The sequence below is a fragment of the Cervus elaphus genome, chromosome 20 (assembly GCF_910594005.1).
Source record: "Cervus elaphus chromosome 20, mCerEla1.1, whole genome shotgun sequence".
NCBI lineage: Eukaryota > Metazoa > Chordata > Mammalia > Artiodactyla > Cervidae > Cervus > Cervus elaphus.
This window is the reverse complement of record NC_057834.1, coordinates 37762546-37777594: the sequence shown is the minus strand read 5'-3', so window position 1 is coordinate 37777594 and position 15049 is coordinate 37762546. Positions and strand designations below refer to the sequence as shown.

Sequence of the window (15049 nt, the reverse complement as noted above, 5' to 3'; positions counted from 1 at the left end):
CCTCCACGGGAAGGTGCAGGACAAGTGAAGAAGGCCAGAGACTGACATGAATGCTGGGCCCAGTCAGAGGCAGATCTGAGGAGGGCAGGGGCGCCCTCCAACTGACAAGGTCCCCCCTCCTCTCCTCACATTAGATGGGATGCTCTATTCCGGCACCATGAACAACTTCCTGGGCAGTGAGCCCATCCTGCTGCGCACTCTGGGACCCCAGCCTGTCCTCAAGACGGACAGTTTCCTCTGCTGGCTGCAATGTAAGGACCTCAGCCCCACCCAGCACAGGTCTGGCCCCCATCTCCAAGTCCCGGACACCTGGCACTCTGAACTGCTGTTAATTCACTCAGCTCTCATGGGTTGAGGCATACTATGTGCAAGGTCGTACTGTTAGGTACTGGTGGTACTGCAGGGAAGAAGATAGGGCTCCTGTCCCGGGAAGGTTGCATCTTTTTGAAAAAACTATTAAATTTTTTTAAAATTTTGGTTGTGCTGGGTCTTTGCAGTTGCGCAGGCTTTTCTCTGGTTGTGGCGAGCGAGGGGCTACTCTCTAGCTGCATGCAGTGCAGGGGCTTCTCATTGCGGTGGCTTCTCTTGTCGGGAAGCACAGGCTCTAGAGCAGGCAGGCTTCAGTAGTTGCAGCACATGGGCTCGCAGTGGTTGTGGATCTCTCTGGCTGTGGGGCACAGGTTCAATAGTTGAAGCCCACAGGCTTAGAGGCTGCACGTGGGATCTTCCCTGACAAGGGATCAAATGCTTGTCTCCTGCATTGGCAGGCAGATTCTCTACCACTGAGCCACCAGGGAAACCCGTGAAGCTTTCATCTTATGTAAATAATTAAAGTACCTCCCCCTACCCCATGGCCAGGCCTCGACCAGCTGTGGATCTGGAGCATAGTACCTCCTGATCTTCAGAGTCAAGGGTTTTCACAAAGGGGAAACCGGGGCACCTAGGTGCTCCGTCTCTTAGCCTATCTGCCCTTCCCCTGCAGCGGACGCCTCCTTCGTGGCAGCCATCCCTTCCACCCAGGTCGTCTACTTCTTCTTCGAGGAGACAGCCAGCGAGTTTGAGTTCTTCGAGAAGCTTCACATTTCCCGGGTGGCCAGAGTCTGCAAGGTCTACAGCCTGGTGGGAGGCGGGGCTGGCCGTGGAGAAGCCAACAGGGGAGATGGCAGAGGCGGGGCTGGGCGCTTAGGGTCCAATGGGGGTGAGGCGGGGGTAAGAGGGCGTGGTCACGCGTGGGCAGTCGGGGGACCCTCTGACTCAGACTGCGCCTCTAGAATGATGTGGGTGGCGAGAAGTTGCTGCAGAAGAAGTGGACCACCTTCCTAAAGGCCCAGCTGCTTTGCACCCAGCCGGAACAACTTCCCTTCAACGTCATCCGTCACGCTGTCCTGCTGGCAGACAATTCCTCCACCGATCCCCGTGTCTACGCAGTCTTTACCTCTCAGTGGTGAGCAGCTAGGCGAGAACGTGGGAGTTGGAAGTGGGATTTGGGGTCAGCCCCCGTCTCGCCCTGGCCCACCAGGGAGGGTAGGAACTGATGTGAGCGAAGCACAAACTCCACACTTCACATATGAAGACATTTGATCATCACCATCTCCCAGGTATTTGACTCACACCCTTAATGTAGGGCTTAATGTAGATAGAGAAAATAATGCTCAGAAAGGTTCTTATTTATGTTCTGCCTGGTTCCAAAAAGGATAGGAGGCAGCTTACAAAAGGCAAACATTAAAATAAAATAAACCTATGAGGAAATGAAAATAAAAGGAGAATAAGAGAACCCAGGGATCAAGTCAGCAGGTTACAGATGTTTATCACTTATACAGTTGGGGATGTTGGGACACATGTAGCTGTGAACTTCCTAGTGGTTGTAGCACAGAGCGAAACACCATCAACAACATAAGATAAAAATAAAGTCATTGCTTGGAGACTGAGACTTATTTGCTGTGGTCTGGTCATCTGCTGACAATGTGTCAGGTACCAAAGATATCTGTTGTAAGCAGGGTCTGGTATCTGTGGCTTACAGAACTGAGAATATGGTTTATGCCACAGTCAGGTTAAAAGGAAACAATAGAGATAGAGCTTTTGTCTCCACAGACCAGGGCGGAAGGAATAAAAATAGTCTTGTAGTTGGGTTTTGTTTGGTTATCTGAGGACCAAGAATACACCGAACCCCCAGGGAGGAGAGCTTCATCTGGAGCCTGTCCGGGAGCTGGCTACATTGCTTCTCCCATGGAGGTTCAGTCTGGGCAGGCCAGGCGGGAGACGCCCCAGGGCCTGAGCCCAAATTAATTCTCATTAAGGATAACCACACCTCAGATCCTAAAATGAGATAAAGTCTGGGACTCTCTTACCGCCTCAGCTGGGGACTGACCCAGCCCTTCATAGTCCTGCCCTTCTGGGGTTTTTCACCAAAAGTGGGCCAAGGTGGGAGGGGGAGCTTCCTGGTATAGCAGAGGAGGTTGCAGACAATGTCCTCTCTGGCTGTCTCCAGGCAGGTTGGTGGGACCAGGACCTCTGCTGTCTGTGCATTCTCACTCAAGGACATCGAGAAAGTCTTTGAGGGGAAGTATAAGGAATTGGACAAAGAGACTTCACGCTGGACTACTTATGAATATCCTGATATCAGTCCACGGCCAGGCAGTGTGAGTATTATCCATGCCACTGAGCAAAGCCCGCCTCCCCCAGACATATAATATGCGTGTCAAAGCACCTATCACAGCATGATAGTGCCCCATAAATGCTAGTGCTCCCCACACCCCCACGTCCTGTCTGCTCAGATACTCACCCATTCCAGCTGCCCACATTCCACATCCATGGTGTCCAACCCCGTCCTAAACACAGAATAGCACCCCTACAGCCCAGCTAAGTGTGCGCCATATATTTGGGTATATCACTGAAAAAAACAAGAGAGCACAAGCTGTGCCAAGGACTTTCTTGGGCCTCTTCATCTGCATTTCTTATTTAACTTCCGCTTTTGTATTGGAGTTGTATATGTACAACATTTGAAGACTCATAGATTTACATGGTTGGTTACAAACAACAGCCCAGTTTCCTCTCCTCAGCACTTTTCCCTCTCTAGAGACAGTCACCTTCAACTCTTTTAGCTGATTCTTTTGATTTTATCTCCAAATCTCAAAATATGTTTATTGCTATTCCTTGATGCTTCCATTTCAGGCAGCATCTATTGAATTCCCATTGTGGATGGTGAAAATTTAACCGTGTCGCCCCATCCCCATCCACACTCAGTGATGAGCTGAAGCTGACTTGCAGCAACTAGCAAGAAGCCTTTGTGCATCTCTTTCCAAATCCGAGTTCAGTAACATTACATTGGTAGCTTGAAATTAACCATGGTGGGAATAATACATTATGGAAATCAGCAAACACTTAAAATCATCACCCCAGAGCAGCCTTACCAGCACACCGCTGTACCCACCTCTTATCTCCCAGCATTGGATTATAATCAGTTTGGTCAGGCCAGTATTTATATTATGATTCATTACTCACAACTGAGCCATGTAGAAGGCCATGATTATTTTTCCTTTTTGCATAGTTTAAAAAGTTTTCCCTGGGGTTAGTAATTATCTTAATTTTTTTTTTTTTTTGGCTTTGTTTTCTAAGCTCTTATCTTTAATTCAACCCCAAACTCTACCTCAATTATCTGAATCTCTTTTGAAAACAGACCCGTTTGGTAGTCTAAGAATTTTGTTTTCCTGGAAATCCTTTCTATCTGCTGCAGTCTTGACTTCATCTTTGTCTCATGTACTTCCGGAGCACAGCTGACACCCTGGAAGCTCCCTTCCTCATCATTCTGGGCATCCCCTTTACCTCTTTCTTGTGATAATCTGGTGTTTCTTGCATCCCACAAATTCCTATTTTTTCTTTCTTTCACTGTCTTATTTTAGTGGAGGATGGGTGAGTGGGTGCTAAGCTGCTTCATTTGTGTCCAACTCTGTGCAACTTTATGGACTATAGCCTGCCAGGCTCCTCTGTCCATGGGATTCTCCAGGCAAGAAAACTGAGTGGGTTGCCATGTCTTCCTCCAGGGAATCTTCCCAATCCAGGGATCAAATCCATGTCTGTTATGTCTCCTACACTGGCGGGTGGGTTCTTTACCACTAGAGCCACCAGGATGGCCTCTGTAAATTCCTGGAAAGGAATACACAGCAGGTAAATTTTTTTGAGACCCTGAGCTCGCTTCGGCAGCACATATACTAAATTTTTTTGAGACCCTGAATGTCTGAAAATGTCTTCATTCTACATTCACCTTTGATAGTTTGCCTAGTTGTATCTATTTTAATTCTAGGAAAAAATAATCTTCCTTTCAGACTTGGAAGGCATCCTCTATTATATTCTAGTTTACATTGCTACTGTTTGAGAAGTCTGAAGCTATTCTGATCCCCAAAGCTTTGAATATCATCTGTTTTTCTCTCTGGAATCTTGTAGTACCTTTTTTGTGTTGCTGGTTATTTTGAAATTTCATGATATTGTGCCTTGATGGGATTTTGTTCATTTATTGTCTGGGCGTTTACTTTGCCCCTTATACCTGGAAATTTAGTTCTTTCAGTTCTAAGAAGTTTTCTTGAACTGTTACCTTTTCACTTAACACATATTTTTTAAGGTCACCTGTCACTGTTGTAGGCAATGAAGATATAGTAGTGAAGAAAAGAAAAATCTCTTTCTTCATGGAGAGGATATTCTACTGTTAGAATGTTTTCTCACTTCTTTCTGAACCCCCGGGATTGGTTGGTCCTGTAACGTTTTAAATCCTTTTTAGGAATTTTCCCAAGTCTTTGGTTTTGTTCTACTTTCTAAGAGAGTATCTCAATTTTATCTTCTGATCTTTCTGTCAGATTTTTAATTTCTGCTAACATATTTAATTTCCTAGATTTTTTGAGTTTTGTATATGTTCTGTAAATATGTTCTATTATAGAGAATTTTAAACATATAAAAAGTGGACAGAAAAAAAAAAAAAAGTGGACAGAATAGTATAATGAACCTCTATACACCCATCAGCCAGCACAACTCCTTGCCAAGCAGACCACTTCATCTCTACCCCACTCACTTCCCCTCTTATTTTTTGAAGCAAATTCTGGGCATCATTTCATCTGTGTTAGTTTCCTGTGACTGCCATAACAGATCACCACAAACTTGGTGTAAAACCACAGAAATTTGTTTTTCCACAATTCTGGAGGCCAGGGGTTTGAAATCAAAGTTGCAGTCGAGGTTGGGTCCTCTTGGAGGCCCTGGGAGAGAATCTGCTCTAAGCCTCACCCCTGCCTTGGCTGCGGGCAGTCTTTGGTGACCTCTGGCTTGTAGGAGCCTCACTCCAGTTTCTGCCCCTGTTGTCACGTTGCCTTCTCTCTGTGTGACTCCTCCTCTTCTCTTCTGAGTACACGTGTCATTGGATTTAGAGCCCAGTGTGATCCAAAATGAGTCGTCTTGAGATTTTTAATTGTATCTACAAATACCCTTTCTCCAAATAAAGTCACACTCACAGGTTTTCAATGGGCATACCTTCAGGGTTACCCATTACCTCATCCATAATGATTTTCGTATGTATCACCAAAGATAAGGGCTTTGAAAAAAATAACGTATAGTTCCATTATTATACCAAAAAAATGATGCATGCGTGCATGTTTAGTTACTCAGATGTGTCTGACTTTTTGTGACCCCATGGACTGCCGCCCGCTAGGCTCCCCTGTCCATGGGATTTTCCAGGCAAGAATGCTGGAGTGGGTTTCCACTCCCTTCTCCAGGGATCGAACCCAGGTTTCCTGCCTTGCAGGTGAATTCTTTACCATCTGAGCCACCAGGAAAGCCCCCCACCCCACCCAAATTAATAATAGTTTCTTAATCTAATATGCAAAAGTATTCAAATTTCTAATAGTTTCATAGATATCATAAGGGTTTTTTTTTTTTTTTTAATATAGTTTGTTTTTGAAATCAAAATCCAAACAAGATCTGTAAATTTGGATTGGTTGTTCTTTTCAGTCTCTTTTAGTCTTTATGTTCCCTTTCCAAATTCTTTCTCTCTCTTACAATTTGTTTGTTATATAGAATTTCCCACAGTCTGGATCTTGATGATTTTGCATCGCTGTGGTGGAGTTTAAGTAGTTTCTATAAATTGGTTGGTGTTTGGATCTAGAAACTTCATCATAAAAAGTTGCTCTTAAAGTTTGACTTTGGGGCGCAAAATAAAAACTTGTATTAGTTTGGTCTTCTTTCAGGACATTTATAATCTCTGGCTGCATTCTTTGGGATAAGAACTTCTCTTCTGAAGCATTATGTATGTTCTTGTTTCATGGGTATGCTATTTTCATACTTTTTTCATATTTTCATTTTTTCATATTTTCATATTTTCATACTCTTAAGGTAGTAATGATACTTTGCTGTAAAGTTTTCTTTTCTCTGAATCATTTGTTTCCTCTTAAGGTTTATTCATTTTTTTCCATGTCTCTGTTTTTTATGTCTTTCATGTCTATGATTTCACTCACATATTTGGTCATCCTTTGCCATCTACTCAGAGTTAAGAGGGAGGGGGCCTTGAAGGTGTGGAAACTCTGCACCCTGGGTATGACTTGGCAACTTGAACTCCATGATAACTCCACTGAGAATGGTCTGGCTAGGCTGCTTTACTGGAGACCTTCAATATCAGTATCTTTAAGTCTTTCCTTTTGGGCCTTTAGTGAGTTTTCCTGGAGCAGATTCTTCTAGTCTTCTCTTGGAGTGAGGCGGTCTGGCTCCTGGGATCTGGGAGTCATGGGGAAGAAAGGCTGGGGGTGGGGGAAAAGTCTCAGCAGGTACTGTGTCTACCTGCATTTAATCCCCTGCCTTCATCATGGTATGTCACCCTTCTGCTGTCCTCCAACCAGAGTCCCTCTGCCTTATCCTCTCTAGAGAATAAACCTCCAGTCCTGGGCCAGGGTATGGAAGGGACAGTCAGTCAGCTGCATGGAGCTGGGAAGAAATCTGCCTGCTTCTTAATAGATTTTCAAATATAGCCTTTCTTTTGCCCCGTTTCCAGAGGGGACTGAGGCCACTAATTTATGAACTTCAGAAATTCTGCCTTATAAATCAGAATTTAAGCCTGAGCTGGCTTAGAAAGATTCTTTTTTCCTGCTAAGTCTTTTCCCTTTTGTTCATTTGCTTTCCAGCTTCCCAAATGTGGCTGCTTTTGCCTCCTCTCATGTTCTCATATGTCTTTTAAAAAAAAAATCCCTTTGGGAGGAAGTGAGAGTAGGTACATGTGCTCATTCTGGCATCTAAATGAGATACAGATGCTATTACGTCACTTTCCAGATAGGAAGTTGCAGCTCGTAGAGGTAGGGTAACTTGTCTGAGGACACAGCATGTAGGTGACACAGTTGTGGCTGGTGTTAAGACAGTGCTGTTGAAAAGGGAGGACAAGAATCGTGACCAAAGATCAAGACACAGGTGTCCCAGAGCCACAATATGCTGTTGTTGGCAGGGCCTTTCAAGAACAGCCGGTCCAACCCCCTCATTTTATGGGTAAGAAAAAGAAGGCCCAGAATGGAGAAGGGACTCTCCCCGAGTCGTGCATCCAACTCATGCCAACCCATGATGCAGAATATTCCCTGCTACACCACCCCTTTTTGTGGCAGACTGCATTCCGCTACTGACTCTGTGAACATTTATTGGGCCCCAACTGAGTACTAGGCCCTATGCTAAGCCTGGGCCTACAGACATGAGTTCAGGGTGGTTCTTGCCTGCAGGGGATCCTCACCCCTACTTTCTGCTGGTGGCCAGGCATCCTTGGTGACGGGGATGATGGATAGAAATAATGACAGCTAATGCTTATCAAGGACTTACTTCATGCCAAGTACTGTTCTAATTACTTTTCATGCAATTCATTTGCATCCTCATAGCAATTCTGTGATGTGTTGGTAATAGGCCCATTTCACTGTTAAGGAACCTCAGACATGCTGAATTCAGACGCTGGGTTTTAAAGCCAGGCAGTTCCAGAGTCCAGCTTTAATCACAATCCTGAAATGAGGACTGCCAAGAGGGAGGGAGGCAAAGGAGATTAGCCAAGGGGGAGGGAGGGAGCGCAGAGGTGAGTTGAAGGGAAGGAGAAAGCTGACCTGATCTGCCTCCTTCCCCCTTCAGTGCTCCAAGGGCCCCTCCTCTGATAAAGCCTTGACCTTCATGAAGGACCATTTCCTGATGGATGAGCCAGTGGTGGGGACACCCCTGCTGGTGAAGGCTGGTGTAGAGTACACTTGGCTTGCGGTGGAGACAGCCCAGGGCATCGACGGGCAGAGCCATCTGGTCATGTACCTGGGCACCAGTGAGTAGAGGGCTCCAGGCCACCCCTCAAGGGACTGGAGCCAGGGTTGCAACTCAGGTTGAGGAGGGAGACCTTGAGTTCATTCACTCATGCATTCATTCAACAAATGTTTTCTTCTTTTTTTAATTGGATGGTAATTGCTTTATAATATTGTGTTAGTTTCTTCTGTACAACAGTGTGAATCAGCTATACATATACATATAACCCCTCCCTCTTGGACTCCCCACCATCCCACCCCTCTAGGTTATCCTGAAGTAGCAAATGTTTATCTGAGCACCTACGCTGTGCCTGGCACCCAGCTAGGCTCTGAAAATATAGTAGGGGGACCAAAAAGCCCCATCCCTAACTTTTCTGAACTTTCAGTCTGGTGGGGTAGAGAAGCACAAAGGGTTTTGGTGACCTTAGCAAGAGCTGTTTATCTTATTTATTTACCTTATGGGGGAAACCATGCTAGAAAGGTGAAGAGCAAGGAAGGATAGAGGAGGAGTGTATAGACTTGGGGAGGGAGAAGATGGGCAGGAAGTAGAAGGAGCTCTTAGGTGAAGGCTCTTGTGTTTTCTATGAAATAGGAGAACACAAGGTCATGAGCGGTGGGGACCGAGGGATGGAAAAGGCAGATTTCAGAAGATGGAAAGGAGAGACGGTCTGTGGGGGGATGGGGAAGACTGCAAAACATGTGTTTTGAGGGCCTGGCTAAGGTGGATGACCTTGAGCTTTAGTAGAAGAAACCCATCAGGTTCATGCTTTCTTTTAGGACTTCAGCTGTGCCTATATTGAGTACACAGTTGCGAACGACACAGACAAAAAGCTAGCTCCTTTCGGAGTGCATGGAGACAGATGATAAACATACTGAAGGAGACGATTACTTGGTACATTATGAGATCAGAAAATAGAACAGTGTGGTGGGGTGGTCAGGAATGCTTGTTGGGGAGGTAGTAATTTTTTAAAGGGTGGTCGGGGTAGATCTCACTGAACTTTGAGTAGAGACACTTGACCGAAGTGAGGGAGGCTGGAGATGTGATTTTCTACAGAACTGATTAAAAGTCCACATATCCATGAAGAAAGGGGATAGTTCGGTTCCTCTAGGGCTGGAGTTTTATCAGGCAGTTTCCAAGGAAGGACTCAGAGGCAAGGGATTTCCAGCCGGTTAGGAGAGCTCCGTCTCCGTGGCAACGGAAGGAAATGGTCTGACAGATCTGTGTCCAGTGCATACTTCAGAAGGAACTTTCTTTCTTTCTTTTTTTGGCTTCAAGGCGTGTGGGATCTTAGGTCCCCAACCAGGGATCAATTCAGCACCCCTTGCATGGAAGCCCAAAGACCTAACCACTGGGCCACCAGAGAAGTCCCAGAAGGAACTTTCTGACAGCTGGGGAGGCCACCTGGAGTCAAAGAGGGAGCATGAGAGGTTAGGTGATTTCAGTTCTCTCTCTCTCCACAGGCACAGGCTCCCTCCACAAGGCTGTGGTGAGTGGGAACCGCAGTGCTTATCTGGTGGAGGAGATTCAGCTGTTCCCTGACCCTGAACCTGTTCGCAACCTGCAGCTAGCCCCTACCCAGGTGGGAAACGGCCTGACCCTCAGATGGGGTCTCAGGTGGGGCAGGCCTTGGGTGCCAGGTCCGTACCAGGTGTGGCAGGGTGACTCGACAGGCTTCATCTCTTTTCCAGGGAGCAGTGTTTGCAGGCTTCTCAGGAGGCATCTGGAAGGTTCCTCGAGCCAACTGTAGTGTCTACGAGAGCTGTATGGACTGTGTCCTTGCCCGGGACCCTCACTGTGCCTGGGACCCTGAGTCTCAAACCTGCCGCCTCCTGCCCACCCCCATCCTGTGAGTGCCGGTTCCCCAGTGTGTGCTTCTGATCTCTCTCTTTCCAGGTGCTGTGAGGTTGGTGCAAAAGTAATTGCGGTTTGGGGCTGTGAATTTTATATCATTTTAACTAGACTCAAACACATCTTTACCAATCAAAATAGGAACTGTTACAATCAATACATTTTTGCCAATAAGAAATAAGTTGGTTTATTCCCGTAGCATAAAAATCTGTGCTTCAGGATTCGACAAACTCTTGGAAACCATTTTCTTCTGGATGTGGAAACATTTTCCCTTCGAAAAGTTGCTTGAAGAAGTGGTAGTCAGTTGGCAAGAGGTCAGGTGGATATGGTGGATTTGGCAAAACTTTGTGGCCCAATTCATTCAGCTTCTGAAGTGTTGGTTGTGTGGCATGTGTCTGAGTGTTGTTGTGGAGAACGGGGCCCTTTCTTTTGACCAATGTTGGCTGCAGGCGTTGCGGTTTTCAGCGCATCCCGTCTATTTGCTGAGCATGCTTCTCAGGTGTCATGGTTTCGCCAGGATTCAGAAAGTTGTAGTGGATCAGACTTTTAGTGGTTGGACCAAAAAGAAGCTCAAAAGCACTTCCCAAAGCCGAATTTGCACCAAAAAAGGTCCTGACCAAACAGTGACCATGACCTCTTCTTGGTGCAGGTTTGGCTTCGGGAAGTGCTTTGGAGCTTCATCTTGGTCCGACCACCGAGCTGGTAGTCACTGATTATAGTATACCATCCACTTTTCTTTTCTCATCACACATCTCAATCTGATCGAGAAACGGTTTCTTGTTGTTGCGTAAAATAAGAGAAGACAACTCTGCAAAATGACGATTTTTTTGATTTGCGGTCAGCGCGTGAGGCATTCACTTACTGAACTTTTTCATCTTTCCAATTTGCTTCAAATGCTGAACGACCGTAGAATGGTCAACATGGAGCTCTTTGGCAACTTTTTGTGTAGTTGTAAGAGGATCATCTTCAACGATCTCTCCATTGGTCGTTGTCAACTTTCATGGCCGGCCACTGCACTCTCATCTTCAAGGCTCTTGCTCCTTTACAGAACTTCTTGAACCACCACCACACTGTACGTTCGTTAGCAATTCCTGAGCCAAATGCGTTGTTGATGTTGCGAGGTGTCTCTGCCATTTTATGACCCATTTTGAGCTCGAGTAAGAAAATTACTCAAATTTGCTTTTTGTCTAATATTATTTCCATAGTCCAAAATAAATATGCAATAAACATCAAGTAATAAGTCATTAGCAAAAAACATAAAGCAAAATATATACATTAAAATGATGTGTAACATAACCACCTTTATTAAGAATGTAGTCCAATACCAAATGGCAAATTTCAGCAATGCAAAAACCATAATTACGTTTTCATCAACCTAATACTAACACATCTCCTCCAAGACTGCCCCCAGCCTCTGGGGCCTTCTCCAGGGATGGAGTTGCACCAGGCATTGTTGAGCTGTTTCAGCCCACCCTGGGCGTCTCTTCCCCTGATCTCTATTCTACCATGTCTCCCCAATGCATCTTTCTCCCCATTGCACTTCCCTCTCTTGCTCCCTTCTCTTCCCACTCTTGCCTGTTTCAAGGGGTAATTTTTGCTTTCCCTCCTCAGGAAGCACTGGAAGCAGGACATGAAGCAAGGGAACCCAGAGTGGGCATGTGCCGGTGGCCCCATGGGCAGGAGTCTAGGGCGCTGGAGTCGCCCCCAAATCAGTGAGTATGGGGCCAGAGAAGGTGCAAAGGCTAGGGAGGACTTCCAGCAGTGGGGACACTCCTGCATCAATTTCTCCCCTCAGCATCTGCCTGGCTTGAGAACTGAATACCCAGAGTTGGGATGGATTTGAATGTCAGCTGTAGGGCGGAGGGATAGGAATCCTAAGCTGGGACTCAGGACTGGGGTTGAAATTGGTTCTGGTGTCAGAGCTGGAGTCAGATGGACTGGAGTCAGATGGACTGATGGAGTCAGTTAGTTTGGGGCCCAGACTGGAGACAGGAAAGGGATCAGAGTTGAGGTTAGGGCTTGAAATAGAAGTTGGAGACGGGAATGGGGCCCCAAATGTCGGGGCCTGCATTCTCCCCTTAACCCTTGGCCCCTTTCCTTCCCCTACAGTTAAAGAAGTCCTGGCTGTCCCCAACTCCTTCCTGGAGCTCCCCTGTCCCCAGAGCTCGGCTCTGGCCTCTTACCACTGGAGTCATGGGCTAGAAGCCATCCCAGAGGCCTCTTCCACAGTCTACAATGGCTCCCTCTTGCTGCTTCTGCGAGATGGGGCGGGGGGTCTCTATCAGTGCTGGGCCACCGAGAATGACTTCTCCCACCCTGTGGTCTCCTACTGGGTGCACAGCCAGGACCAGCCCCTGGCCCTGGATCCCAAACTAGCGGGCATTCCCCGGGAGCGCATGGAGGCCCCGCTGACCAGGGTTGGCGGTGGGGCCGCCCTGGCTGCCCCGAAGTCCTACTGGCCCCACTTCCTCACCGTCACTGTGCTCCTCGCCCTGGTGCTTTCAGGAGCCCTCATCACCTTCCTTGTATCCCCGTTGGGGGCACTCCGAGCCCGGGGCAAAGTCCAAGGCTGTGGGACCCTGCCCCCCCGGGAGAAAGCCCCACTGAGCAGCGAGCATTGCCTCCAAACCCCCAAGGAAAGCAGGACCTCTGCCAGTGATATGGACGCCGACAACAACCTCCAGGGCACAGAGGTGGCTTAAACTCCGGGTACAGGCTGGGGCTGTTGGATAGGGCAGGGCGCCCGGCCATTGGCTGGGGGAGCCGGGAGCTGCTCCTTCCTGACTAGGGTGGGAGTAGCACCAAAGACCACTTTTCCCCCACCGGAGGACCTTCTCTGCCATTCTGTGCCACTGAGAGCACTCAGCGAGGCTGGGCACAGCGGCCTGGCTCCTCTGTGGAACTTGCTTCTACCGAGCATGTGGCCTCTCTAAGGAGGGGCTGTCCCAGACCTGGTCTAGGCCGTGAAAGGAGGACCCAGAGAGGATCCTTCAGTTCTGGACATCCTGGGACTGTCCAGAAACATACCGCTGCAGGAGACCCTAAAACAACAAGCACTTGAGCACACCACACCTGGAGACTCCACTCTGAAAGCAGCTGCCACCTTGGACACCAACACTCCCCTCTCCCAGGGCTCTCCAGGACTCTGCAGGGAGCCGCTCCCTCCAGCTTCCCTTATCAGCTCTGCTGGGAGGTCTTTCCTGAAGTCTCACCTCCTTCCATCTTGCTTCAGTTGGGGCACATTTAATCCCTTCTGGCCTGGCTCGAGCGGGAGGGGTAATCTGAGCCTTGTTCACTCCTTTTCCCTGGCTGACCCCTGGACCTCTCTTCTCTCCCCCTCCTCTGTTTTGGAATTCAAAACCTGCTTGTCACAGACAGTTTATTTTTTATTAAAAAGACAAAGCTTGTGACTGGTGCTGTTTTTTGTCAGAGCAGAGCACTCCAGCCCGGGACCGTGGGAAGTAAGGGGAGCAGGAAGTCTGAGGACATTAGTAGGTTTGTGGGGTGATGGTTCTCTCCAGCTCCAAACCACCTCTTTCTCCCTGCCAGCTCCCTCCCGGCCCCCAAGCAGCCCCAGAGCCCTCCCTTCTGCTCCAGACACTGCTGGAGAGCACCTCCAGCTCTGGCTTTGGGGCCAACTCACGTCTGTGTCTGCTGGCCAGGCAACAGCTCATCCATCACGGATTCCGTGCCGTAGCCCCACAGCTGCTGTCCTCGGCTGTCCCACACTGCTCGAGACTCCTACTCAGGCCCCCTTCCCCACGGCAGCAGTTGGTTTCAACCCTTGGAGGACTGAATTTATAGAAAGACCGTGCAGCCACCCCCATCCTGGCCACATCCTTCCTAATATCTGACAAATGCTTTGTGCACACCCCCTTATCACCCTCCCACTCTCCATCCTGTCATGACGTTTGTCCCTTTTCCATCCAAGGCTAACAGGTGCGTTGCCCCTTCCACTGGCCAGGCCAAGACGCCCTCCACTGCCCTCCCCACTTTACTGCTTCCTCAGTGTGAATCTCCCTTCTTCCACCCACAAGTGTGCTAGGTGTTCTCTGTACCAAAGGAAAAAAAAGCAATGATCCTTCCCACAACTCCACACTTTCAGTCTACCCCCTCCACCCTCACTAACTCTGTCCTGTTAACTACTGAACACCAGGTAGGCTTCTTTCTGGCTGTCCCCCCAGCAGCCCCAGCATCACCCTCACCCTCTTTAATCCCCTGCAGTCTGGCTCCCCACCCCACCTCTGCTTAGATGACTCTTCATGATTTTTCATAAGCCTCTCACTGGCCTTGATCTCTATGTAGTCTTCACACCTTGGCCATGATATTCTTCTCACAGCTCGCTCACTCTTTTAAAATGTGTATTGGGGTATAGTTGGTTTACAATGCTGTGTTAGTTTGTGCTGTAAGCAAAGTGAGTCAGTTACACATAAATATATATCCACGCTTTTTTAGATTCCTCATAACTCTCTTCTAAAATGGCTTTTTCTTTAGAAGATGTTTTAAAAATTTTCAGTTGTGGTAAAAAGAACATGGTAGTATAAAATTTACCCCCTTAACCATACAGTTTTGGTTTCCCTGGTGGCTCCGTGGTAAAGAATTTGCTTACAGTGCAGGGATGCGGGTTCCATCCCCTGGAGAAGGAAATGGCAACCCACTCCAGTATTCTTGCCTGGAGGATCCCATGGACAGAGGAGCCTGGCGGGCTACAATCCATGGGGTTGCAGAATCAGACATGACTTAGCAACTAAACAGCAACAAACCATACAGTTTAAGCATACAGTTCGGTGTGTGAGCTATGTTCCCATCGTTGTGTAACAGATCTCTAGAACTTTTTCACCTCGTGAAACTAAAAGCTGATACTCATTGAACATTTCCTCCTCCTCTCAACCCCTCACAACCACCATTATGTTTTCTG

At 47.7% G+C, this 15049-nt stretch overlaps 1 protein-coding gene across 3 annotated transcripts in view; it reads left to right on the top strand.

Moving 5' to 3' along the window:
* SEMA4A (semaphorin 4A) overlaps positions 1-13541 on the top strand; it is a 28512-nt gene extending 14971 nt beyond the window's left edge. For all 3 annotated transcript variants that reach the window (XM_043878483.1, XM_043878484.1, XM_043878482.1), the window contains exons 7-15: positions 135-251; positions 983-1107; positions 1272-1444; positions 2489-2639; positions 8125-8305; positions 9744-9862; positions 9972-10129; positions 11743-11843; positions 12241-13541. In XM_043878483.1, coding sequence (XP_043734418.1) covers positions 135-251; positions 983-1107; positions 1272-1444; positions 2489-2639; positions 8125-8305; positions 9744-9862; positions 9972-10129; positions 11743-11843; positions 12241-12833 — 1718 coding nt within the window. In that variant the 3' untranslated portion in view covers positions 12834-13541. The remainder of the gene's footprint in view (positions 1-134; positions 252-982; positions 1108-1271; positions 1445-2488; positions 2640-8124; positions 8306-9743; positions 9863-9971; positions 10130-11742; positions 11844-12240) is intronic.
* Positions 13542-15049: the final 1508 nt, after the last annotated feature.